The sequence below is a fragment of the Desmodus rotundus genome, chromosome 3, assembly GCF_022682495.2.
Source record: "Desmodus rotundus isolate HL8 chromosome 3, HLdesRot8A.1, whole genome shotgun sequence".
In the NCBI taxonomy this organism is placed as follows: domain Eukaryota; kingdom Metazoa; phylum Chordata; class Mammalia; order Chiroptera; family Phyllostomidae; genus Desmodus; species Desmodus rotundus.
Window position 1 is genome coordinate 182,501,410 of NC_071389.1, and position 25,223 is coordinate 182,526,632.

General features: G+C 45.2%; 1 protein-coding gene and 1 non-coding gene across 2 annotated transcripts; both read right to left on the reverse strand.

Moving 5' to 3' along the window:
* Positions 1-39: 39 nt before the first annotated feature.
* HAL (histidine ammonia-lyase) lies at positions 40-23,127 on the reverse strand. The gene is made up of 20 exons (XM_024579536.4): positions 22,485-23,127; positions 21,566-21,626; positions 21,435-21,462; positions 21,037-21,111; positions 20,878-20,950; positions 20,700-20,766; positions 20,355-20,392; positions 19,423-19,548; positions 17,284-17,423; positions 15,421-15,468; positions 14,618-14,765; positions 13,794-13,889; positions 13,632-13,690; positions 12,586-12,666; positions 9,892-9,957; positions 9,649-9,814; positions 6,832-6,966; positions 3,174-3,282; positions 3,007-3,076; positions 40-975 (listed from the first exon to the last, which is right to left on the reverse strand). The coding sequence occupies exons 1-20, from the start codon at positions 22,729-22,731 to the stop codon at positions 835-837; spliced, it is 1,974 nt and encodes a 657-aa protein (XP_024435304.2). The 5' UTR covers positions 22,732-23,127; the 3' UTR covers positions 40-834.
* Positions 19,755-19,875, reverse strand: LOC112322109 (small nucleolar RNA SNORA32). The gene has a single exon (XR_002976601.2). It is a non-coding gene; the product is annotated as a small nucleolar RNA SNORA32 (small nucleolar RNA).
* Positions 23,128-25,223: the final 2,096 nt, after the last annotated feature.

The window sequence follows — 25,223 nt, forward strand, 5'->3', positions numbered from 1 at the left end:
TGAAGACGCAATACCATATACAGATGTATTATGGAAGTGTACACCTGAAACCTACATAGCTTTATTAACCAGTGTCGCCCCAATAATTCAATACAAAATGAACAGTGTGAATCATGTACTAACACATAGTAGGGAAGTGATAATACCAACCTCCAACTCTAGTTTAGGCATCCGAGTCCTTGTTTGGACATGTGTAGTGATAACTGATGAATAGGAGATGCACAGTTCAGTAAGGGCCATTCCAATAGCAATCATTCCTTAATTTCCTTACACAAACCTCTTGTTGACCTATTGACTATTCTTCACTATGATTCAATTAATAGAAGAAGGAGAAACTTAAAGACAAATTATGATTTTTAAAAGGGTTATTTGTGAAGGCATATTGAGGAACATTTGTCATGGTACAATCAGCCCAAGTTAACTAGTGGAGAGCTTGCCAAAGCAAAAAAAAATTACCGAAGTCTAATTTTTTGGGAAAAGAATGCCATCAGTCTGTTTCAGGACTTGAGTTGATCTAATGTTAAGAGTAAAAGACCCGTGCAGTGTGGCTGCTCTTCTCACCCATAGGAGTGAGTGGCCTTTTGATAGCATGAAAGAAAGAAAACTCCTATCATCGAAAACACCTGCTGCACCTTGGACCAGATCAATAAGGACATGGCACGAGATTTAGCAACCGTAACGCTGCCACCAGTGTAACCAATGTAGGTGTTAGAAGAACTGAATTATATAATGAATTGATCTACCTAAAAAAAGTTCTCAAGTCTCTGCTTCAGCATAACACCGCTTGCTGTTAAACTAAGTACCATCTGATCTACAATTCCACGACAAAGCCCTTTAAAGGTCCCCAGACTCTGGGATGGTGCTGGATTTCCTGTGTAGAGATTCCAGGGAAAAGGCCGTTGGAGAAATAGGTCTCGATTCAGGAATATGCTCCATTCTGTATTTTTCGATGTATGGTGAAGCGACTTCCCAAACCTGAGAAATGAGGACAGAACGGAAACGTTGACAACATTGTTTTCACATGCTGTTAAACATCAACTTCACCTGAAGCCAGAACATTGTCTCCACCCGACTAGACACGTATAACATCTGCTTGCTTGCCTTTATTAGAAGGCATCTAACACACCATCCGTGTCAATTAGTCTTTGAGTACATTCAAAGCTTTTAAAATACTAAGTCCAAAACTTCTCTAAAGTTGCCATGAAGGTTTTCAGTGGCTTACTCTTCTGAAGCCAAACGAGCCAATGAACAAACAAAACCCAGAGAAGTAGGTGTGGACAGAACTAAGAAAGTCGCTGAAGGGTCTGACCATGTGTTTCTAAAGCAAGCCTTGAATGTCATGCGCATTTCAGCGTGGGAAGCACTGCCTCAGACCCTTGTGTAGTTTTTACCTCCGCCCGCCGATCTATTCTCGGTCAAGTGTAACATCTCAGGACCCAGGGTTAAGGCCCTGTTCTTGGTTTACAGCTGCTTTTTACCTGATTGCCACTGAAGCCGAGGAGCCTTCTTTGCCTATTCTTTGGAATTACCTTACATGATGTATTCTTTCAAAAACTAAACTCTTCGAAAAGATATCTGCACCCCCACATTCCTTGCCATTATTTATACTAGTCACAACATGGAAGCGAGCTAAGTGTCCATTGATGAATGAATGGGTAGAGAAACCAAGAAAATGTGATATATATGCACATATATGAATATTATTCAACTCTCTAAAAAAAGAGGAAATCTTGCCACTTGTGAAAATATGGCTGGGCATTGAAGGCGTTATGCTAAGTGAAATAAGTCAAAGAAAAATACTGGCTTATCTCACGTATGTGTGAATCTAAAATAAAATAAAATAACATACACCAAACTCACAGATACAAAGAACAGACCGATGGTCGCTAGAGGGGGAAAGTAGGGGTAAGTGAAATGGGTCAAGTGGTGGAAGGTACAAACTTCCGGTTATAACACAAGTAAGCATGGAGGCAGTGGACAGCACGGTGTGTACAGTTAATAATGGTGCACAGTACATTGGAAAGTTGCTAAGAGAGCAGATCTTAAAAGTTCTCATCACAAGAAAAAATAATTTGTAAAAATGTATGGTGACGGATGTTAACTAGACTTGCTGTGATCATTTTGCAATATATACAAATACTGAATAATTATGTTGTCCACCTGAAACTAATATAGTGTTTTGTGCCAACTGTATTTCAATTAAAAAAAAAAAAAAGGCTAACCTCTCACACACTTCTGTACTAGCAACGAAGCTGGCAGCAAGCAAGGGGTTCCACTTAGAGGGCGCAGGGCGCACTTGAAAACGGCAGGTATAAAGGTCAAAGGCAAAAACTCTTCCCCGAGAGCAGAGCAAAGATTTCAGGGGAAATCAAGCAACTCTGGGGAGGACGATACCCATAAATTACTACCAAAGGCTTAAAGAACTTTAAAATATAGATTTAAAATGAGTCAGCATGCTAGGCAATTGTCTCTCTCAGACAAGCCTATAGTCAGTGTAGCTGGAGGAAATCAGCCGCAAAGGGAACATATGTCACCCAGGGTGATGCACAGGGCGCGCCAGTTCACTGGGCAGCCCTACAGCCCTTTAAGTAAAAAGTTGGGACTTTGTTTTCTCCTCTGATCTATGCAGGCATGGGACCAGGTGGCGGCGGTGGTGGAAGCATTATAGAAAGAGAAAGTGCTTTTGAATGAGAAAGTACATTCTTGGTGAAGGGGATCCAGGAAACTTTCATTTTCTCCCTATGCATACTTGTTCCAAAATTCCATTTAAAATTTATTTCCGCTTCCAGTCCTCAGGTATTCAATGTTTGGGTGCAACATGGGACACCTAAGAGTTTATCTGATAGCTTTTTGGTGGTGGCCTTGCAAATCGCCTAAGTAACTTTTTGTTCGTTTCCAAGAAATAGCTAGAAAACAAAAGAATAAGACAATGCATGTCCAAGACCCCCTCTACTTTACTCTCCCATGAAACCCCAAACTAAGAAATAAGCCAAGTAGGCCACTTGCCTTTTGCTCTACAAGCAGCCTGTGTACTGCCTCGATGTCCGGAGCCATGAAACGATCTTTTATCCAGGGCCTACAGAGAAGGCAAGTCAAACCGTCAGCCAAGCAGTAACAGGCCAGGACTCCCAGTTCTGAAACGGCGTCACTTCCGGGGACCTGTTTGACTTCACCTTACAACAGAGCGCACCAGGTCGTAGACCTTCTCCAGAGGAGTGGTGGTTTTCAGGGGGCGCAGAAACTCGATGCCCTGGCAGGCTGCCAGAAGCTCGATGGCCAGCACTGAAACAAGAGGGGGAGGGGCGGCCGGTTAAGGTCTGACCTCGGCTGGAGGGCTACGGACCACTCCGAGGAGGATGGTGAGAAGCGGGAAAAGTCCAGGGAAATGTCTTGCTTTTTCCCCTTCTCACCTCACTCCACCGAGATGGAAAAATCTGTGTAAATTTCCACTTGGTTTTAGTCTTGCTGTTCCCTTTAGCCTGAAATACCTGCACCCAAAGAACCTCATCAAAGGATCCAAGAAGCCAGGGAATGAGCCCAGAGTCTCTGGTTGCCCTAGGACTGATTCTGCAGGGTAGGTTTGCAGTGTTAGGATGGAAAATAATACGATAATTCATAAATAATAATATGAGAATAAACTCTGTGTTTCACACATTCACAACCATAAGCCGACTTTTCCCCCACTTTGTATAATGTCCCTTCCGGGCCTCCAGACTGAAAGGCCCCCGAGTCCACTAAAACCGAAATCCTAGAAATCGGTGCCTGAATGTCTTGCATCGTCATCTCAGTGCAGGTCAGAACAATTTATCTCGTGCACGCACCTCTTCCCTTACAAAACTAGTCTTGCACCTCGCTTCCCAATTCGCTGGCCCTACTTGTTCAGGCCTTAATCCTTCAGACTCAGTTATGTTCTCCTAGAACGCTATTATTTACTTAGAATTTTGGTAAGTGCTACTAAGAGTTGCCAAGTGGTTGTCCAACGTCTGCCTCTCTGGCTAGACTCTGATTTCCAAGGGGGCAGAGAGAATGACTATCGCATTCACTGTTTAATACAGGCAGAATTACCATCTTTCTGCACCCCTTGTGCAGTGAAGAATCCCTGGGGGCTGTAATAAGCAGGGACTCATCTTGTTGGTTTATATCCGACACTGCTGGATTCCAAGATTTGTGGGTATTTGTTTATTATCGGAATCAAAGCAAACTTAAGTAACAATGAACAAGCTTGAAATTCAAACTGCCAATTCTGTTTTTTTTTTAATTGCACTTGATATCAATGTATAGAACTCCATCAGATGAGTAGGTCTATCCTTTGGACCAATAATTTGGACCTATAGTGCCCACATTAATGTACTGTGAACATTTGAACACCAAGTCTGTGCCAAACACTGTGCTAGGTATTTTAGGTCCATGTAGGGATATGAGTGAGATTGCCAAGATCCCTGCCCTCATGGAGCTTACGGGCTACTGGGAGAGACAAACTGGCCTAAGTATGTCAGGAGCACTAAGTGCTATTAGGAAAACAAGATGGGTACAGAATGGTGGGCGCTACACTAGCCGGGGTGAACAGGGAAGGCGTCTGCGGTGAAATCTGGAGTGAGGACGTGAATCATGGGAAGCCCCCAGGGAACAGTATTGCTGGCAGAGGGCTGAGGGAGGAATGGGTCCTTGGCAGGAAAGAGAATAACACTGTGGCTCCAGAGTAGAGAGGGGGATGGAGAGAGGTGTCGGTGCGCGCCAGAAGCCAGATCATGCCCTGCATGATCCTTGTAGGCTAAGGAAGGCGGTTGGAACTTGGTTTGAACAGTAAGAAGTAATCGGCAAATTTTCAGTAGGGGCATGGTGTGGTCAAATTATGTTGTAAGGAGTTCACCCTGGTTATTGTACATGGTGACTATAGACAAACAGTAGTGAAAACAAGGAGACCAAGCAAAAGGACATGACAGGCTCGAGTTGGTGTCTTTTGAAGGTAATGTTGATTGGCTGAAGAATTGAATGAGAGAGCTGAGAATTGATAAGGGGGACTTTGGGCCGGAGCAGCATGTTCGATAGGAAGGCCATCTTGAGAATGAACATTAAGAATACGCTGTGGCTGACAGATAACAAGTGTTGGTGACAATGAGGAGAAATCAGAGCTCCCCAACACCATTGGTAGGAATGCAACACGGTACAGCCACTTTTGCGGCAGTCCTCAAAAAGATGAACATAAAGTTACCGTATGACCTAGCAATTCCACGCTAGACAAACAAAAACATAGGAATGCACAAAGACTTTTACATAAATGTCCATAGCAGCGTTACTCATTCTAGCCAAAAGGTCCCTCAGCTGACAAGTGGGTAAACAAAATGGGATGCATCTATACAATGGAGTGTTATTTGGGAGAAAAATGAATGAAGTTCTGACACATGCTATGACATATGTGAAGCTTGAACATATTATGCTACGTGAAGCCCATCACAAAAAAATGCCCCCCACATATGATATGATTCCACCTGTATGAAGTGCCCAGAATAGGCAGATCAATGCAGAGAGAGTATATTAGTTTGTCTAAGCCTGGGAGGATGGGGGATGGGAGAAGGAAAGTGGGAAAGTGCTAGCTAAAGGGTACAAGGTTCCTTTGGGGGCTGATAAAAATGTCCTGAAATTGATTGTGGTGGTCGTGGTACACCTCTGCGAATATACCAAAAGCCACTGAGTTGTGCTTTTTAAATGGGCGAATTGCATGGTGTGTAAGTGATCTCTCAATGCAGCTGTTACCAAAAAAATATACAATAAAAAGGAATACTTAACTCTGTCACATTTATCCTAAAATAGTGATATTCTTTGGTCAGCCAACTGCCTTTTTTATACAGTTGCAAAAACTTAGGAACTTAGAAAATAAGTCCTAAAGGAAGGCAATTTCTCTTTAAAAAACAAAACAAGCAGTAATGAAGAAGGCAGGGAGATGTGGCCCTAACCCAGGCTCCACTAGGAAGTATCTTGGCCAAAAAGATTGGATCTAAAGCTTTTCAAGCCTTAAGAACCAACTGCAGCGTACAGCAAACGCATGGGACAGAGAACAAGTTAGAAGTAACACCGCAAGGAAGCAACAGGTAAGTTCAGGATACCGGTTTCTATTGGAAAACTGACCTGGTTTTTAACTAGTCAATGGAATGAAGGCGGAAGAAAAGGGGGGAGATGGGACTGTTCTGGAGGAAAAGAAGCTCAAAACCCTGGCTGCCAAATTTAAACTGTGGGCCTTAGATCCTGATTTGAACAAACCCACTGTAAAGACACCAAGTTGATTGGGAGAATTTAAATATGTACTCGACGGTGACAGAAAGCTTTGTTGGCCGTGATGACCGTGTTCTGGTGGATGAGCAAGCACTGATATTTAAGAGTTAAAGGCAGAAAATAATATAACAGGGATTTGTTTGTAAATCATTTGAGGAAAGTATAAGAAAAAATGAAGCAACTGTGCAAACTGTTGAGTCACAGTGTAAATGAGGTCATGGCACTAATCTCCCCACTTTTAGGTATTTGGAAAGTCTTGTTTTTAAAAATAAAATAGCCAGCAGATGCACCAGCTTAGCCAGCAAGGGTGGTTCTTAATCTTCAGCGAGTGTGAGAATCAGCTGGAGGACTTGTTAAACCCAGCCTCTTCTGCTCCCTCCCTAGAGTTTCTCATTCGCAACCCGGGGGAGGGGCTTGAGCATCTGCCCCTCTAACACGAGCCTCTCTAACATGAGCCCCAGGGATGCTGAGGCTGATGCTGCCCGTGGGAATCCCACTTTGAGGACCACTGGTGAAGTCGTTTTCCGGTGAGGCCCACCATCCCGGACTGACTGGGGTTACCTTGCTCCACGTGCTCGATGACCCTGAGGGCCTTCCTCGCTGCCCATCCTCCCATGGAGACGTGGTCCTCCGTGGCAGCGCTGGTGGAGAGGGAGTCCACAGACGAGGGGTGGCACAGAGCCTTGTTCTCAGAAACTGCAAGAGGCCAGTGCGTGTTAAGTATGTTCCAACAGGAAAGACTGCCAAAGTGACACATGCTGTCCCAAAGTGCTCCATGGCATGGAACACCCTCTCCAGGAGCTCTTGGTGGTTATCCAAGCACCAGATGGCCCAAAGTTACTTTGGAAAGAGGAAGTAGGGTGGTTTTTTTCCCCCAAAGTGAGAAGGACTCTAAAGTAGAGTGAGTTGTAACAACCAGTGGAGATCCTCATATTACAAAGTTGAGCTGAAACCATTGGAAGCATTTAGCATGCCAGAGAGACTAAGAAAAATAGATGTGTGGTCCTTTCCAGGTCCTTGAGAACAACTTGACTGGTTATGTCACCAGCAGAGGTGACACTGGAATTCAAGTGTGGCATGTGGGGATGAAAGCTGGGTCTACAGACCTTGGGCGAGAAGATTTGACAGTTCAGACTGTTCAACAGTGACATAAGTGAATGGATTGAGTTTGATCAAGGGCTTGAAGGCTGCCAGAGGTATCTTAGAGAGGTGAGGGGATTCTAGAGAGGACCGCAGAGTGATGTCTCTCACACTTTCTAGGGCATACGAATCATTGGGCCTTATTAAAATGCCAGTGCTGAGCTTGGGGTGGGGCCTGAGATTCCACTGTTCTAACAAACTCCCCAGTGACAAGGTCTGAGGCCCATACTTGAAGTAGCAAGGACCTAGATTAGAGAGTTCCTTCTTTCCAGTGTCAGAAGCCAGGAAAGGTCAAACTCAGAGAGTCTTTTCCCCTCTTTCTGTGGCGCTGAGAGCGTCTCTGAGTGAAGTATCCACTGTTTTCCATGTTATAAGGCAGCGATTTTCAACCAGTGCATTGTGAGACTTTTTAAAATGTGCAACACCTGACTACTTAGTCAGGGGCACTGACCTCTTTTCCCTTAGATGTCAAATAAGAAAAATGACAACAGCCAGCACACCAATAGCTGTCCCATGTGAATGAATCAAAATTATACCTACTTTTTTATCATGCCAGCAAAAAATAATATATATTTTTGGTTTAGTTTGTGTGCCATGAGATGAAAAAGGTTGAAAATCGCTGATCTAAGGAATCCTGTCTGGAATAATCTAGCTTTAATGAGGGTGATCCATTCGTCCTGGGTTGCCCAGGATGTCAGCACTGCGACCCAGGTCCTGGGGCCCTGAACCCGCTCCCTGGGTCAGGTGGCTGTGATGAGGCTCATTCAGAAACATAACATACAAATGGCCAAAAAAAGAAAAACGCCAGCTTCATTATAATGAAAGCAAACCGAACAACTTCAATAGGCAGCTTGGCAAGCTAACCACATTCGAACGGGGCTTCCCGAAGTCTGTAATATTCTCTAGAAATCAATGACCTCTCCCCCCATGTTAATATGAGAACTTGTTCCCCTTTGAAGGGATATTTTAATCAGCAGGCAAGTGAAAAAATAGAAGATACTAGACAGAGGAGAAGATGACTTCAGTGGCCCTTTGTTGGTTATTTGTGTTGAGTTTCAGCGTGAGGCTTAAGCGAGGAAGGGATTAGGAGTAATAGTAAGAGCAACTATATTCAGTACCAAGCATAGTTCTAAGGCTTTCCCTGCATTAATTCATTTCACACTCAACAGCCCCACTAGGGAAACTTATCATGCCATTTACAGAGGAGTAAACTGAGGGTTAACAGGACTGAAAGTCACTCCGTATCACACTGAAAATGGCAGAGCCAGGATTCGAACACATACTCTGTGCTCTCAACGAACCACCATGCTATCCTGCCTCTGGGTAGGTTGGCCAGTTAGAAACACAGAATGCTTAGTTAAATCTGAATTTCAGATTAAAAAAATAAGTTTTACTACAAGTCTGTCCCAAAGAATTCAAATTTAATTGGATATCTGTATTTCTAGTGTTCAACGTGGCTACCACATTTTAGGATTAAGTATTGATTAAAACACCTTCCTTATTAACTGAGGCACAGATTTGGGTGCCAGCATGCCTGGGCTCGAATTCTCTGCCTCCTACCAGCTGTGTGCTATTGGGGGTGACACTACTTCTCAGCCCTTCGGGTACTCATCGGTAAAGTGGAGGTGATAACAGTACACGCCTCACGACATCGTTGTGATGACTGACTGGGTGAATACAGGCAAAGTCCTCAGCACTTCCTTCTGATGAGTTACTGATCTGTCCCTTTCAGTGCTGGCTCAGAAATCAGTGTGTGGGAGCTCAGTATTCAGACAGGGCCTCCTGCTTGTTACAAGCATTGTTGCATGTTGGGACCACATTTTCAGGGGTTGGAATATCTAATGAAATGTCTCCCAAGTCCAACTATTCAGGTCAGTTCAAGCTTCAGATGATCTTTCTGATCATTTTCAAATTGAGATCAGGGAAAAGCTACAAAGATCAAGTTCGTATGTGATGTCAAATTGTTTCCTACAGAGAAACTGGGGAAGCCGCATCGTTTACAATCGCACTAGTGTGTTGTTATGTTTCAGCCCAATATTGGTTAGATTTTGTTTTATATTTTTTCTATAAAATATTAAAGAGACAACCTTCTGCTTTTGTATTAAGAGAGGCAGGATGCAAATGGAGGTGTTGAAACAGTTAGATCTTATTCAAAGACAAAATTTGATATTTTCAGGTAAAATGGAGAGGCCCTTCACCGGGCAGGCTTGCGTTCTGGGAAGCGGGCAGTGTCCTTACCGAGGGCGGCGGCTGTGCAGTGGGCTATCATGAATCCAGAGTTCAGACCACCTTCAGCAACCAGGAAGGCAGGCAGCTCGCTGAGGGAAGGGTTACAGAGCCTTTCAATTCTTCTTTCGCTGATCGCGGCAAGTTCGTGGACACCAATGGCCAAGTAGTCCAGGGCCTGAAAGAGTGTCTCAATTCAGTTGGCTTATATTTGGAATACACTTCCAGGGGCAGCAGCAATTCTAAAAGGCTTACTTTGGCTGGGTATTCACCATGGAAGTTTCCTCCAGAAATAGTCTCTCCCCGGCTGGCAAAGACCATCTTTCAAAACAGGTTAAGGCTTGAATATAACACTTGCTGATTAATCCAAGTATGATGCTTTCCCCAAGTGCTGATTCCTAACATTGAGGTGGCAGCCCTTGCAAAATGCGAGGTGGAGAGAAGGAGAGTTTTTCCACAAGCAGTTGCTGACATCAAGGGGCAAACACACAAAACAAACAAACATAACCTTGAAGAAGGATCATAGATGCCCAATTTGGGGCCAAAGAAACACAAGGCATGAAAGGCTGTTTTCTCTTGAGATTTGAGATTCTCAAGCACTACAACTATACTAATCAGGTGGTTACTACTGGCCCTCAAAAAGTTTATAACCTGAAACTAAGAGCAGAGGCCAAGACACGAGTTTAAAAGCAAATTATATTTCTTCAGTGGGCGCTGTGAGCTTGTGCTCCACAGAAGAACCTGCTGAATGGAAGGCTTTCCTGATGACCAGCTACCAAATTGTCTGGAATAATCAATTCTGGGAAAACTTTCAGACAAACCTGTCTTCTCAGTGATCCTGTGCCAGCGTTCACAGCAAATGGTGGCCAGTAGGTCGTCATAAACCTGTTTAAGTCAGAGGTAGCTTTGGACTCACTGAATATTGCTATTCTCAGGGCTCATTTCACCCCATCATGTACTTTACTTAAACCAACAGACAAAGGCAGTGACAGACCCTTCTTCCAGGTTCCAAAGAGCTAATTATTACCCACTGAACTAAAGAATATTCACTACCACCCTGACTGGTGTGGCTCAATTGGATGGGTGGCATCCTCCAAAGCAAAAATGTCAACAGTTGGATTCCTGGTCAGAGCACATGCCTGGGTTGTGAGTTCGGATCCCATCAGGGCATACACAAGAGGCAACCGATTGAAGCTTCTCTCTCACATCACTATTTCTCTCCCTCTCTTTCTCCTTCCCTTCTCCTCTCTCTAAAAAAATATAAATAAATAAAGTAAAAAATGAATTAAAAAGTTTTAAAGAATATTCATTACCTATTGACTAGGAACTCATTCTGTGGAGAAAGGTTAAGAGCTGGAGATGCGTGTGTTACATTATCTTAGTCAAGTTTGGAGTTACCCTTTTCTGTATATTATAACCGCAGGCATATTAGGCCCTGTTCTTGCTCTTCTCCGTAAACCCACCCCAACCACAGGTCTTGCTTCTCTGAATCCTTGTAGCAAGTGATCTCTGTATCAATTTAGAACGTAAGCATGTTCTATTGTTCTCAAGCTCCAAATTTGTTTGTTGGCTATTAAATTATAGCAATTAGAAGTTAACTTCCACAATACTCAGCAAGTAGGTAATAGATGCTCTCTATCTGCAATAGAAAAGTTAGACAAATATTCTTTTGGGTAACCCCAGTACTGCAGGAGAACTCCCAAAGACTAGTTTATTGGAAATTCATCAGCAATGAGAAATCATTAATTGAGGAAATAAAGGACTTTTGGCTGAAATTTTTGCTGAAGCAAGTGGTGGTGGTGGTGGGGAGAATTTAGTAGGGAATTATTTCCTCCCCCATTTCCAGTAATTTAATGTTTTTTAAAACTCTCTAAGATACCCTTTCAAGCCTAAATTAGGTAAGAGTAAAATGGATACTTCCGCTCTACAGGACGGATAGACGAGAAAAGACTACAAGGAGTTCAGGAAAACTACTCCATTTGGAAGGTGGGATGGTGTAGAGGTGGGTTAGTGAGTTGAGGACTATTTAGTGTGGGTTTGACTGAAGTGTGAAACAATCCGAGAGGATATAAAGTGCACATCCTGAAGTAAGCTCGTCAGAGAAACCACACAGGAGAGGTCTTGTGAGAGACCTCACACCATGGCTGGGGACCTGTCTGCAGCTCGTTCAGCACTGTCTCCAGGGTTAAAAACGTGGGATAGGAAAAACAGATTCCTCAGGGGGTTGGTGGTCTACATAGGCAGTATTGCCTCTGTGAAGACTTTGCCAATGTGACCCCCTGACTGATCACATCAGCTTCTGGGAGAATGAAGCCATCACAGAACATTCCACAGCTGACAGAAGATGGCTCTGAGGTGCCCACACCAGGAAAGAAAGTTGAGTCCCATCCATGAGACAGGGAAGGGTTCTTACTCTTCTTTGTGCAAACATGGAGAAGCACTGATTTGCGTGATGTCCACGTCAGAAATTAAAATTCTGATGCGGAAAGCCATAACTTTTGGATCAACACTGTGGTCAGTGTTAAAAAGTGGCGTTCTATTTAATACTAGAACCAGGAAGGCTTGCATAAACACCATCTACCCCGGGTCTCCACAATCACACCTGTGACCTAGGTCTTCATCCTTCTACCAACGACCTCAACAGTGGGTTTTAGGGCACACGGCTTCATGAAATGTCTCAGCCGATGCTGAAATCCCTCCTTTAATCCTCCATGGGTCAATTTGGAAGGCACAGCACGTGAGACTCTGAACCTGAGATCAGGTTCACAGACCTGCCTCCGTCACTTCCCAGCTCTGATCTAGAGACAGTTACCTACCTTCCGAGACTCAGGTACTCAGTTCATGAAGTAGAGTGACAGAACAGAGAAGCTACACAAAATGATCACTTCAAATCTCAAAATCACCAGCTGAAATTCTGTAATTACAGCTTAGTAAACAGTCAAAAGATACAGGATTATCTGCTGCACTGTTTAGTTCTGTGGTGATCACGTTCTTCACAAATGCTATTGTGTCATTCGCCACACCATGCACCTAAAATATAAGATTAAATGTGTTAATACATGGAAGGCACCGACAATGGTGCCTGTCGCATGGAGTCTGATATTCTTATTAGAATAGAAAGAATCTTGGAAAGCGGGATTTATTCTTACACTAGAGTGAACTTGGCAGTTCTTCCCCATAGATGTTTATGATCTAGCTAGCTAGACTAGGATGTGCTGAGCACAAGGAAGTGAGAATGTTTATTCCAGGGAGGAGTCTTCCTTACACGGTAGACTGGGATTTGGCACAAGCTGAAATATAGGGTGGGTAAAAGTAGGGTTACAGTTGTGAGTTGGCAAAACACAGAGTTTATTTTTGTATTATTATTTCTTAAGTGTTATCTTATTTTCCATAAGAACAACTGTAAACCCACTTTTGCCCCACCCTGTATTCTTTCATTCTTGGGAAGCAGGTTAATCTCTCAATCAACTAATCACCATGCTAACCCGAGTCATCTGCACTTATTATTTAAAGTTAAGCTTCACGGATTCATTTATAGTGATTTACATCTGCCTCTTCAATGCAGATAAGGTAGAGTAGGATGGGCACTTGAATTTTGATTAAGCCTTCCCATGAACAGCCCTGGCAGGCTGGTCTAGTTCTGTCTAAAAGTGGGACCAAGTAAAACTCCACCAGCTGACTGAGATGATGTTGTTACTCAGAATTTTAGAAAGTGAGGGCATGAAGCCAACACAGCAAGTTGTCTGATGGAATCTCTACAGGGTTGAGCACGGCAATTCAAAAGGAAACAACCAGCCTACCACATGGAGTAGAAACGTGACAATAATCAGAAGTGTGGTCTATATAATTTTTAATAGAGGCAGCCAAGAAATTTGGATTCTAATAGGCCATTACATGATTTTCTAATACCTTCCTCTTTGTCTATCCTGCCCACTGCCCTCCCCCCACCCCGGAGTTGGGAGAGAGAAAGGGAATTTTTTTTTCTGTTGGCTTACCTGTGGGCAGCAGCGCAAGGTGTATGCATCCTGCACCCGGTCACAGAACCTGTGACTTTCTGTGGGAGAGGTGGAGGGGAGGGCAGGAAACATGTCATCCATTCTCTTCCACAAAACACAGACCCAAATAAGATAAACCCACTCACATAAAAAGACCCTGACCTGCTATTTCTGATGGATGGTGATCCGAGTCCAAGAGAGACCGAAACCGAAAAGCAACTTCGAGTTGCCCAGGATGAGGGCGAACAGCATGAATGTCTAGAATTGATGAAGGGGCAAAAGTCTGAGCAACTCATATTAGAATGCACTACCACAGGTGGCTCAGGGCCATCAAGGGTACTGACACAGAAGTCCCAGGGGTCCTTAACCACCACTCAGGATTAGAAACTTAACTCCAAAAACAGGATATTCCTTATTGTCTTTATTCTTTCTACTTTAAATATCCAAGTGCAAATGACCTGTTGAGAATTCAGCTACTGCGAATTCAACTCAAGACACTGGACTACCCTAAAAAGAGTTAGGCTTATAGTGGAAGGGAGCTCTATAGTGGCCTGACAGTTTTTCTGACCTATGTAATAGTAGAGAGTCTTTCAAACACGCTACTTTCAAGGTAAGCTACCACTTCTAAAGCTCCCCTCTCCCCAAATTTTCTAATGGCAACCAGCCTGAATCCTACTATTGTTCTAAAACCCTGCAAACAGATTACTAAAACAGCACATAGTTTAGAAAGAGTCAGACCTAGGTGATCGGGGGCAGGTCACTTAACTCTCAGGGTCAGCATTTATCTGTAAAATGTGGTCATTTCAAGGTCAAGTGGGGCAGAATTTAGACAAAGTCGGAGCAGTATTGGGTATGCTGTAGGCTCTTGGGTTTCCTCCTTCTTCCCTACCACCCACCCCACCTCTCACGTGCCTAAAGACCTCGACCAGCCCACCCCACCAGCTCTGGCTGAATGAACAGCAACCAAACAGAAGAACCATGCTGACCAGTATCGAAGGCTTTGGTGGTGCCCTTCAGCACCTCAAGGGTCAAGGCCGCCACTATGTCAGCCTGCCGCGCAATAGCACTGGCTCTCTCCACGGCCTCACAGCCCAGGGAGGTGATCATCTGCGTCCCGTTGATGAGCGCCAGACCCTTTGGGGCAGGGGAGAGAAGATTCCTACTGTTTTCTTTGTAACAAGCCTGTTGTACAAGTTGATATAGTACCATTTGCTTTTGCAGGAGGGAAGTTCGCCAGTCAGCTAAATGATGGTTTTTCACGTTTTCTGAACTGTAGGGCAGTAATGCTTATTTAAGCACTTTAGGACTAAGTGCCATCATATGTGAAATCATTACTATAAATCTATAAAATTACTGTAAATAAAACAGCTGTTAAGTGTCCCCATTCTCAAGGCAGCAGAATAGCTCCAGTGTAGAAGGCATATAAAATCTTCAGCTCTTAATTATGCCACATTTCTTCTTTAACTTCTCATCATTATAGACAAGATACTCTAAAACATTTCTGGTCCAAGACTCTTGGCTTACAGCATCCTAATGGTTGCTGGCTTAGAGCATCTCTTGGGGATCCCTAGAGATTCTGATTTAAAGTTTAAGTTCTTAGGTAAGAGAGCCCCTAAGCATTTATGGCATGAAGAATCTTTAAATACTTATGGAGGAGTTGTTTCTTTAGTGACTAACTTTCAACAAACATGTAAGCCATGTGTATTTAAAGAAATCAGTGAGACTGATGTTAAGAATGAAAACAGTGCATAAATAGGGACTTGAACAAATTTTCCTTGAATCTCCTTACCTCTTTTGGTTTCAAAACAATTGGCTTCAATCCATGGGCTTCCAGGACCTAAAGAATGGTTTTAAAAAATTAAAATGGGTAACAAATGAAATACCAGCTTATTACTAATTTCATCAGGAATCCAATGAAAGATCTTTAAGCCCAAAGGTCTGTGTTATAAAAGATTAGACCTACGTGAATTAGCTCTACTTATCATCTCTGGTCTTTTCTCTAGTTCTGTTCTTTAGTCTGAAAACAGATGTAGCTTTCAAATGATTTTTATACTTAAATCAGGGGCTCTGGTGTCTACAGAATCAACCTTGAGTTTTGGTTTCTAGGTCCTTTGTGTTAAGTGTCCACTTTAGTGATTCACCTTTCTCCTGCAGCTTCCTGAGCACTTACGCACACCTGTACTGTGGCAGGGCTAGGCTTCTGACCGCACATTCCCTGCCTGCGGAGCTTGACCTCGAAAGTCCTCCTATGTATCTAAACACTGGCAGAACCTCAGCATAGGGCTTCTCACTTGTGTGGCATATGTGTGAGCACCAATGAAAGGAGGATTGTTGGCCTAATAGATGGAAACAGAATCCTGAGGGGAGCTAGGGCCGAATAATCTCTCTCTGAAATAAAAGAGGTAAATACCATCAATAAGTGAAGGTCCCTCCAGGGAAGGAGGAAGACAGAGCCAGCACCCCTTACTATGTCAATTTCTCAGGTTTATTAGAGTGCCTCTGACACATCTAACTCTGTCCGGAGTCTTGGGCTGGGGCTAGGGTAGGGAGACAGACAAGCTCAAGGGTAACTACAGTGCAGAATGTTAAGTGTTCCAGGAGGTGAGAAGTGGGTACGAGATGGAGGAGAACACAAAGCGGGAGCAAAGGTGACTTGGGGGTAGGAAAAAGAACCAAAGGAGCAGAGAGGGGAGTTTCCCAGTGGACTTTTCAGAAGGAGAAGCAGGAGTGAGTGGGGAAGAGAAGAAGGCCCGGTGCTGCTCCCTCTGCCCAGGATGCAGCACACTCCAGTTGCAAGGAACCTCTGGCTTTTGTGATGGAGAACCGGGGGTGGGGAAGGTAGGGGGGATGCGGTAACAGGACAAACAAGGGTCTTGTAGGTCACATGAAGTTTAGACTTTATCCGAGGGAAATGGGAAGCATTGCAGGTTGTAGACAGGACGTGCTCAGATTCGCCGAGTGAAGGGGTTTGAGGGAACACTGCACACAGAGAGACAACCCAGACGAGTCCGCACGGAAGAAAGGTGGTCTGGAACCTGTACCCCATAAGGATTATCTGTTTCCCTGTCTTCTCCCTCCCCTTTGGTCCTCGACCCTTTGCTTACTGTTAGGGGACCTCCCAACAATAGATCAGAGATGGCACTTTAAATAATTCTTCAGGCTGCTCTCACGGAATTTGGAGATGAATGAAGAAAACATGAAAGCTTTATCAAAAACAAGCCTTTCTAATTAGCCTCCAGGGTGGGAGCTTGGGGAGAAATGGAACCTTCTTTCCAGAGGCCACAGAGTAAGTGCTATATTTCACAGCTCAGTACCTGTGAGACCAGCAACTAAGTCACCTTGTGACAACACGTGACCTCCTGGATAGGCACCGGAAGTGTTTTAGGTGCAGAAGAAATTCTTGGGATCAACACTGGCAGCTGGACGTGTCCACCAAGGAGATCACCAAGTCCAGAGGCTGACAGTTGGGTATGGAAGCTAACAACCCTGCCTGGTTTGACTTCTAAGCTCCAGTCTTCTCATCGATAAATTAGGGATAACTGTGGCCCCATCGTGGGGCTGCCGTAAGGACTAAGTGATCTAGAGCATGCCATACACCCAGTGTCCAGCCCAGGGAAACTCCTACAGATGGACGTTGTTGTTCAAGTCTTACATATTTAGCATCAGCCCAGCCGCTCTTTGGAGACCACATCTTTCCTTCTCCAATTAGCCCAAGAGCAAGATGAGAGAGCGGAGCCAGGTCTCCACTGGCACCGACAGTTCCTTTCTCTGGAACATACGACAGGCAGGAGGCTGGGAGGGAAACAGATACCAGTTACTCCAGGAGAACTTCATTCTGGCCAACCTCACTTCGCCAATGAGACCCACCTCCCCCTTGTAGGGTCTACTACTCTCTTCTGGTACAAACACCTGGGCGAAGACAATTCCTCAAGCACAACTAATACTTAAGGGACCTGGATGGGGTGCTACAGAAGGAGGTAAGGGGAAGGGAGAAAGAAAGGCAGGAAGGAAGAAAAAAGGGAGGGAAGGGAGTAAGGGAGAGCAGGAAGGAAAGAGGACCCTCCCTTCTCTTGCAGGCCGCTTTAAATTTAGACTTTCTCCTAAGGATGATAGGAAGCATTGCAGGTTTTAGCCAGGACCTGCCCAGATTCGCTGTGGGAAGGCGGCTGGGGGGAACTGTATACAGAGAAGCAATCAAGGTCAGGCTGCCTGGGAGAAAGATGGTCTGGAACCCGCATCATAAAGATGATCTGTTAACGTCTTCCTCCTCCTTGGCCCTTGGCTCCTTCACTTACTATTCCTGTGCATGTTCTAATCTGACCTAGAAATTTCTAGAATTCTAGCAATATATCTGAAAGATGTAATCAAAAACTAGCTGGGTCATTATAGTGGTCATTTTTGTCCTTGTTTCTAAGAATGAAAAGTTAGAAATGATCTAAATAAGGAATTAAGAGATTTATACCACTGAGAGTTGTGTGTGGCCATTGAAACCTACTGGAGAATATTTGGAAATGTGTAAATATTGACTTTTGAAAAGTAATATAAAATGTGCCAGAAAGATAAGGTGTGGATGGTCTTCTGGGGAGGAAACCAGAAAAGTGTGGACGGTTTTCTGGGGAGGTGAAGTCCTAGGAAACTCGGTCTCTTCTTTTTGCCAGATTCCCGGTCTGCCACCTCACCACTGCTTGTGAACAGACATGTACTGTTTTGCAGGAAATTCCCAATAAGTTACCAGAAAAAAGGCTCCGTTTTTCTAAGTAAACTCGGACACCTAGTAGCAGTGTTTTTGCAAACTGCTAAATACTGTCAATAGGATAAAACAGTGCCACCCCCAGACCAGCTTCCACATCAGAAGTCACCCTGGCGAATTCTGAGAATTCTCGAGCCCCAGAAATACCTTAGACTCACCCAGCGTTCACAGCCAAATTTGTACTAGCTGGGATTGTAAGGCAGACCAGGAAGGGGGTAGAAATAGGTGTTGAAACCACAGCCCTGTATACCATGGATTGTTTGTTCAAATTGCTATTCACTGATTGGCATTTCACGTGTAGGGTCCCTGTGTCCTTGGCATGGGAGCTCTAGCATGCGTTCCTGTCTGTGTTACTGCCCAGCCCTGCTTTTCCTCCCGTTCCTTCACCCCAAAGAGTCCCCGGGACTCTGCTGACCTGGAATGTTTATCCGGATCTGTGAAAATGAACAATGGCCTCTCAAGCATTTCAAACCTTGTCTTCGTATTTGAATTTTCCTATCCCAGGAAGCAAGCTCCAAAGAGTTTGAACTGCAAGTAAGCCTTTAATGTCTTTTCAGTTCTGTTTTTGGGGGATTTCAGTTATTCAAGTCTGGCAATCTTACCAGTTGGGTATCATTAAGATTTCAGATTCCCGGGCACCAACCAGAACAACTGAATCAGTCTCTGGGACTGACATCCAGGAGTCATGGCGTTTGCCGATGACGTGATGCTACTTCTATAACCACCCTTGAGCACCATTCAATCAAAGTTCTCCCCACCCCTGAATGTAAGGCCAGACTTGCAGAGCTGGTTCTGGTCTTAAAAATGCCAAATACAAAGTGAAGAATGATGGAGAGTGGGTTGAAGTACACAGGAGAAAGTGTCTTGGCCATACTCCCCCCACCTAGCTATCCTCCTTCTTGCCAAGCCCGTTTTCCACCCATCTCCATTATCTTATGTCTTCTTGTCTCATCCAATTTCTCACCATCCCATCAATCAAGTCTACCCTTATGGGCCGTGCCCAGCCTCAATGGACGGCCAGTCGGGGGCTCATTGCATTACCGTTAAATGCTTCGATAACTTGTTTGAGGGTCTCCAGGGAAATACCACTGTATCCTTTGGCTAAGACATTGACCCTTAACGCCAAGAGCATCCGACATCTCTCAGGGCTTAGTGGTTTTCCAACACCTACAAAACAATTGAAAAACAAAATCTTTTCCACCTCCTGGCTGCCTTCATCTCTCAAATCTTTCTTTACTTCTTTTTTTTTTTCTAAGACAGCTATTAGAAAATCTTACTAATTACCAATGGGTATTACAAGACCACACAAAGCTTGTGTTATATTTATATTGGACAGTGCTGATCTAGGCAATGAAAATAAGTAAGGGTTAATAAAATATTCCCAATAGGCTGAACACAGGTAGTGTAGCAGGAAGAAAACCTTGTAGGAAAATGTTCTGTGGTCACGTCCACGGCAAATGAGACACTGCTTTCCAAAAGCCTTGGTAATGACTGTTTCTTCACTCCTGCCTCTGAGGGTTGCACTGCTCTCCTTCCTGCCTGACTTGCTTCTTCATGTCTCATCTTCCAGACAAAGGTGAAACTCCAGTTTTGCCTTCTCAGTTTCCCTTCTTGGAACACTGCAGTGAGCCCCCATTCTCCACCCGATGCCCTTAGAATAGCGTGCAAACTCCTCAGCACATGTCGCCTCGCATTTTGATGGGAGCTGATTCTTGACAGATGGTCTGATCTCAACTCATCCGGATCAACTCATTCCCTGACTTTCAGCTTTAATTTTTCGCTCAATCCTGTCCGTCTACCGAGCCCATCCCTTTTTCTGAGATTCAGCTAGAAGGTGGTCTTGTCTGATGTGTTCCCCCAAAGCACCTGTCCTTGGAATGCACTAGCTCTGCACGGCTCTTACAGGAGGCACCACACTTTGTTCCGTCAATCAAACAAGATCTAGGAGGCACCCAATGTTTGCAATGATTTACCTGAAGAATGCGAACGTACTAGGTTGAACTGGAGCTCCCTGAAAGAGAAAGGAAAAAAACACTCTTAAATACCCCATGGTGAAAATGTGCCCTCCTCTGGGGAAGTCAAGGGAGGGACAGTTCTATCTTCGGAGGGGCGGGGTGAGGCCGCGTGAGGCAGTGAAAGAAACCAGTAAGCCTGTGTTTTTCAATACCAACTCATGTGCAAGTTAACCCGAGACTCATCCCCCTCATCTGTAAATTGGGGCAAACATTATTTCCTCTGTTGAAAGGAATCTGAAAAATGGGGGTAGATGGCATGTGAATGTGGGTGCATTTGGTGGGGAGAGCAGGAATCAAACTTACTCTAGCTTATTGATAGGAATTACAGTTCTGGCAAATTTCCCGAAACCTGTAGTAATGCCGTAAACAACTGGGAAACAAACAAACAAACAGACAGACATTATCTGATTAGGGCCAGTTTTTTAAGGCCATATTTTTAAGTCTATAAAAATAATTGTATGACACAAAGGGGAAAAGATACCATTTTTTTCTTTTATGATGCTATCTATGACTTCCCTGGATTTTTGCACCTTCTTTTCAGCAGTTGGGGTGAGCTAGGAAAACATTGGTCAGAGCTGAGCACATTGAAGGTTTTCACATGTAGCAAAAAGGTCAGAGGACACCCCTCCCTTTCCCATACCTTTATTTTGTAGCGTCCCTTGCCCAGGTTGACCAGATCCTCCGTGGTCAGGCTATCCCCATCCAGGGCAATGTACTGCACAAAGGAAGGGGATCTCCATGAATCAGAACAGCTTAGTTCCTCGAACAGGAGAGTAGGGAAGCCTCAAGCAGAACGAAACTCTGACACTTCGGAAATTTTATTACTGCTAATCAATATATTAATTTAAAAGACACTTTATTGAAGAGGAGGCTGAGTAAGGAATGGTAGAAATGGAAAAGCATAATTCCTTTCTCTACTACCCAGAGCCGGACAAAGTCCTGTCCCATGGGATAGGGTTTGCTCATAAATTTTGCTCACACTCCTTAAACGAGGGGGACTTCATTTTCTTATCAAAGAGATAGTGGCTTGAAGCTTACCTCTTCAGGCTCTCGGTATCTGCTGTATCTGAAGCCAGGTAAAGGAAAATACTGGGGAGTGTGGAAGAACCCCAGCCCCACCTCTGGCAGGAGCCTGCAGAGCAGGCCAGGGAGCCTGCGGGAAAGGATACAGGTAAACTCCTTCCGGCTGTGATGGAATGAAGTTGGGAGACATGGCATCCCCTTCGATGACTGAAACAAGAACACAAGAACGACCCCTTACTGATCACAACGGAGAGCCACTTTGGGCCTGGCTGGTAAAGCTAGGAAGGTCTCTTCAATTGCCTTTGAAGTCTATCAAAATGGCTGCTTTAAAACGACTTCAGACACTTTCAAGGGCTCTTAGCATCTTTACAAGGAAGGACAGCAAACAGCAGAGATATAGGTGGACCCAGGTTTAAATGAAAGTTCAAGCTCTAACCCCCACCTCTATTCCCATCCCAGCTTTATTTTGATGTACAAATCTGAACTCCTCTCTGCCACTGGCCTCTTCATCTGGTGAGGACATTTTGAAGGGCAAAAAGATCTTCTTTAAGTGCATAAAAATAATTATATAAGCCCTGGCTGGTGTGGCTCAGTGGACTGAGCACTGGACTGCAAACCAAAGGGCGACTGGTTTGATTCCCAGTCAGGGCACGTGACCGGGTTGCAGGACAGGTCCCCAGTAGGGGGTGAGCCAGAGGCAAACACACATTAACGTTTCTCTCCCTCTCTTCCCCTCTCTAAAAATAAATAAATATTTTTAAAAATAGTTATATATGACAAAGTGATTCAACAACTGCAAAGGGATTCAAACCTGCAGATCTGATCTTTGCTTCTTACTAATGGCCTCACTGACTCCCGTTGGGAGTCTGTTGCCCTGTTTTAAAACGGGGGTTAGAAGCCACCTTTCTCGCAGGGGTGCGTGAGAATCTAGGGCACACGGAGGCCTAGCAGCACCGCACCGTCTCCCCAGCACTGGGGATGACGACCGGACCTCCCTGCCAGGGACGTGAGCACTAAGCCACGTCATGCGGCATCAGTTCGCGCTGCCCCCCTGCTGCCGCTCACCGACTTCCACGAAATCGTTGTCCTCCAGGGCCACGGCGAGTGGGTCCTCATTGTCCAGCAGGCCCAGGCCCTGGCAGCGGCGCACAAGGAAGCGCACGTCGTCCACGGAGGCGAAGCCACCGTTGTCTGGCTTGTTCTTCACGTACCGGCGCACGGCCTCGCGGCCCAGCCAGCCCACCGTGAGCTGCGCGTCCGGGCAGGGCACAGCCAGCCATTCCCCGCGCACGTGTACTGTGTACCTGGGCATGGCTCCGGCTGCTCCTGCAGGCTGATGAGGCCACCACAACCAGGCTGCACCTGCTCCTCCACAGGGGACAGTCACCAGGAGCGGAGAGTTTTATCTAGCAGTGACTACAGAGGTGTGGTGGGCGGGGAGGGCGAGGATGGACTTTCAAAATATGCCACCGCCCTTGCCTTTACTCATTCAAGCATTGGACAAATATTTATTAAAGGCCCACGGTATCCCTTTGGGATTTTGCAGCTGAGCTCTAGGGCGGAGAGGGGGATGCAGGCAGGCCAGCCCCCTGTACCACTACCATGCAACCCTGTTGGCAGAAAGGCCTGAGGGTCCTACCACCTGCTGGCAGTGGCTGCGGGCCCTTTTCCTCAGGGCTCCTGATTTCTCCCCTCCACATTCCTGTCTGCATTGTCTGCCATTACAGGCAGCTTATAAACACGCTGTTCCTATCTTTATCGGAAATTACTCAAGTGTACAATACACCCTGCTGGCCAACTGTGACACCGGGGAGTGTGGCAACCCTCACTTATTTGTTGACTCCACAAACATGTGTTGAGCAACTACCCTGCCACTGCCCAGGTTTCCTGAGGCTGCCCCTCTGCAGAGGGAGACTGCAAAGGCCAGAGATCATGTTCACAGCTAAAGGTCATCATCCGGACGAAAGAGCCACCATGGCTTAACGGTTAACAGCTCAGACAGCTGTGGGTGGGCCTCCAGCTCCATTGCTTATTAGCCTGCAGCAAATGAGGTCTTCAATGACCTCCGTTTCCTCCTCAGAAAGCAAAAGTAATAAATGCCTCCCTACAGTATTTGCTGTAACTACCTAGGATCAAATCCTGGCTCTGCCTTTAACTAGCTGTGTGACCTCTGGCAAGTCATTTGACCTCTGTGGGCCTCGATTTCTTCATCTATAAAGTGGAGATAATGATAGTACCTATTGCAAAAGGCTGTTGAGAAGATTGAGTTCAGACATGTAAAGCCCTTGGAGCAGCACCTGGTACACTGGGAATGCTACAGAAAAGTTTGTGATTATTATCTGAACTTTCCTACTCTATATACCTCTATTGCTTTATATACATTCTTCCATCTTTGCACATGAATATCCCTAATCCAATGAAGGTTCTTCAACACAGATAACTGCTCCCTGTGCCCCATTCATTACCACAGACTTTTAGAAAGTCTGTAGAGTGTGAGAAAGAACTGGATGTGGGCACTAGTCTCGTAGTGGGCACACGGTTCAGCAGCAGTTTAGTAGTGAGCCAGTTTATAGAGGTTTGATTAACACAACAGGAAGATCCTAAAAGGTCTGTCCCCATGAAAACAGATTTCTTCTGGGACTAGAGACACAGTCGCTTGCAGAAAACATGCATTTCCAGCATCTCTTTCTCTGACAGCTTCCCAGGATGGGTACAAATAAAGGGCTACCACGCCTTGAGCCTTATGGAAACTTGCACTCGAGCCCCCCAAATCCTGACCACACCCTGGAATTTGTCATCACCTGAATTCGACACACATATATTTTAATTCCAACACTCACCTTCTAACTGTGACCTTGTAGCCTTCAGCCCCCTCCCACCCCCCACCACACAGACACACACACACACTCACACCATTACTTCAGTCGTCTCTGCCCTTAGGACAGAGGTCAGGTCCTTCTTCCTTCTGCCTCCCACCTGCTTCCTCAGGGCTTTCCCAGGAAGCTGGTCCCCTAGTTGCTCCCCCGGACCACTCTCTTCAGCTCTTTGAAATTCCTTTGTAACACTAAACCTATGCTTCACTCTGAGTGAAACCCGACTGCTGGGTCACCACACAAACCGCTGTCTGTGTTCACCCAGGCGGAGGGCTCTGCTCCAGAAAGTCCTGTGAAGGTGTGGACCACACACTGCCCTTCTCCTTGCTCCCTGATCCCCCCTTTTCCCCAAATATTCACCCACTCCTGAAGGACCTTTCAATATCCACCACTACCCCCTCCACCCCCAGTCCTCAGGGGAAGACCTTACCTCCTCCCTCTCGGAGAAAGCTGAGGTCCTTGGACAGAGCACCTTAACTCTCTGCTCTCTTCCATTCACTCATTCCAGAAGTGTTTTTTGAATGTCTGTTATGTCCCAGGGTCACTATGCTAGGTGCTGGGGGAATAAATAGCACACATTCTCTGCCTTTGTGATGCTTTCTCTCTGGTGATGGACGCAGACATGTAAGGAAGACTGTTCAGTCCACGTATCCCCCGTGCTGTGAGAAAACCCAAACTGAGCCCAGCTTTTGAGTAATCCCAGGCCAGACATGGGACATCTGAGGGATGATACCAGCTCCCTGCAATCTGAATCACGCCCAGACACCTGAGGCTCCCAGGCACGGGTCCTAGACATAGTAGAACAGAGATTAACTATTTCCATTGGCTCTGGCTAAATTCATGACCCAAGAACCCATAAATCTATACCTTTACTTATGTTATTCTTTCTCCACCTGGAACACACCTCCAGCATTCTTTGCTTGGTTAGATA

What these genes read in the sequence shown, in the direction of transcription:
- HAL (XM_024579536.4), bottom strand. Translation starts at nt 22,731, where the DNA reads ATGCCCAGGTACACAGTACACGTGCGCGGGGAATGGCTGGCTGTGCCC. An exon ending in AGGGACGCTACAAAATAAAG is followed by an intron (nt 20,951 to 21,036) that starts GTATGGGAAAGG and finishes ATGTTTTCCTAG; the next exon opens with CTCACCCCAACTGCTGAAAA. An exon ending in AGTTATCGAAGCATTTAACG is followed by an intron (nt 17,424 to 19,422) that starts GTAATGCAATGA and finishes TTTCCCTCCCAG; the next exon opens with CCTCCTGCCTGTCGTATGTT.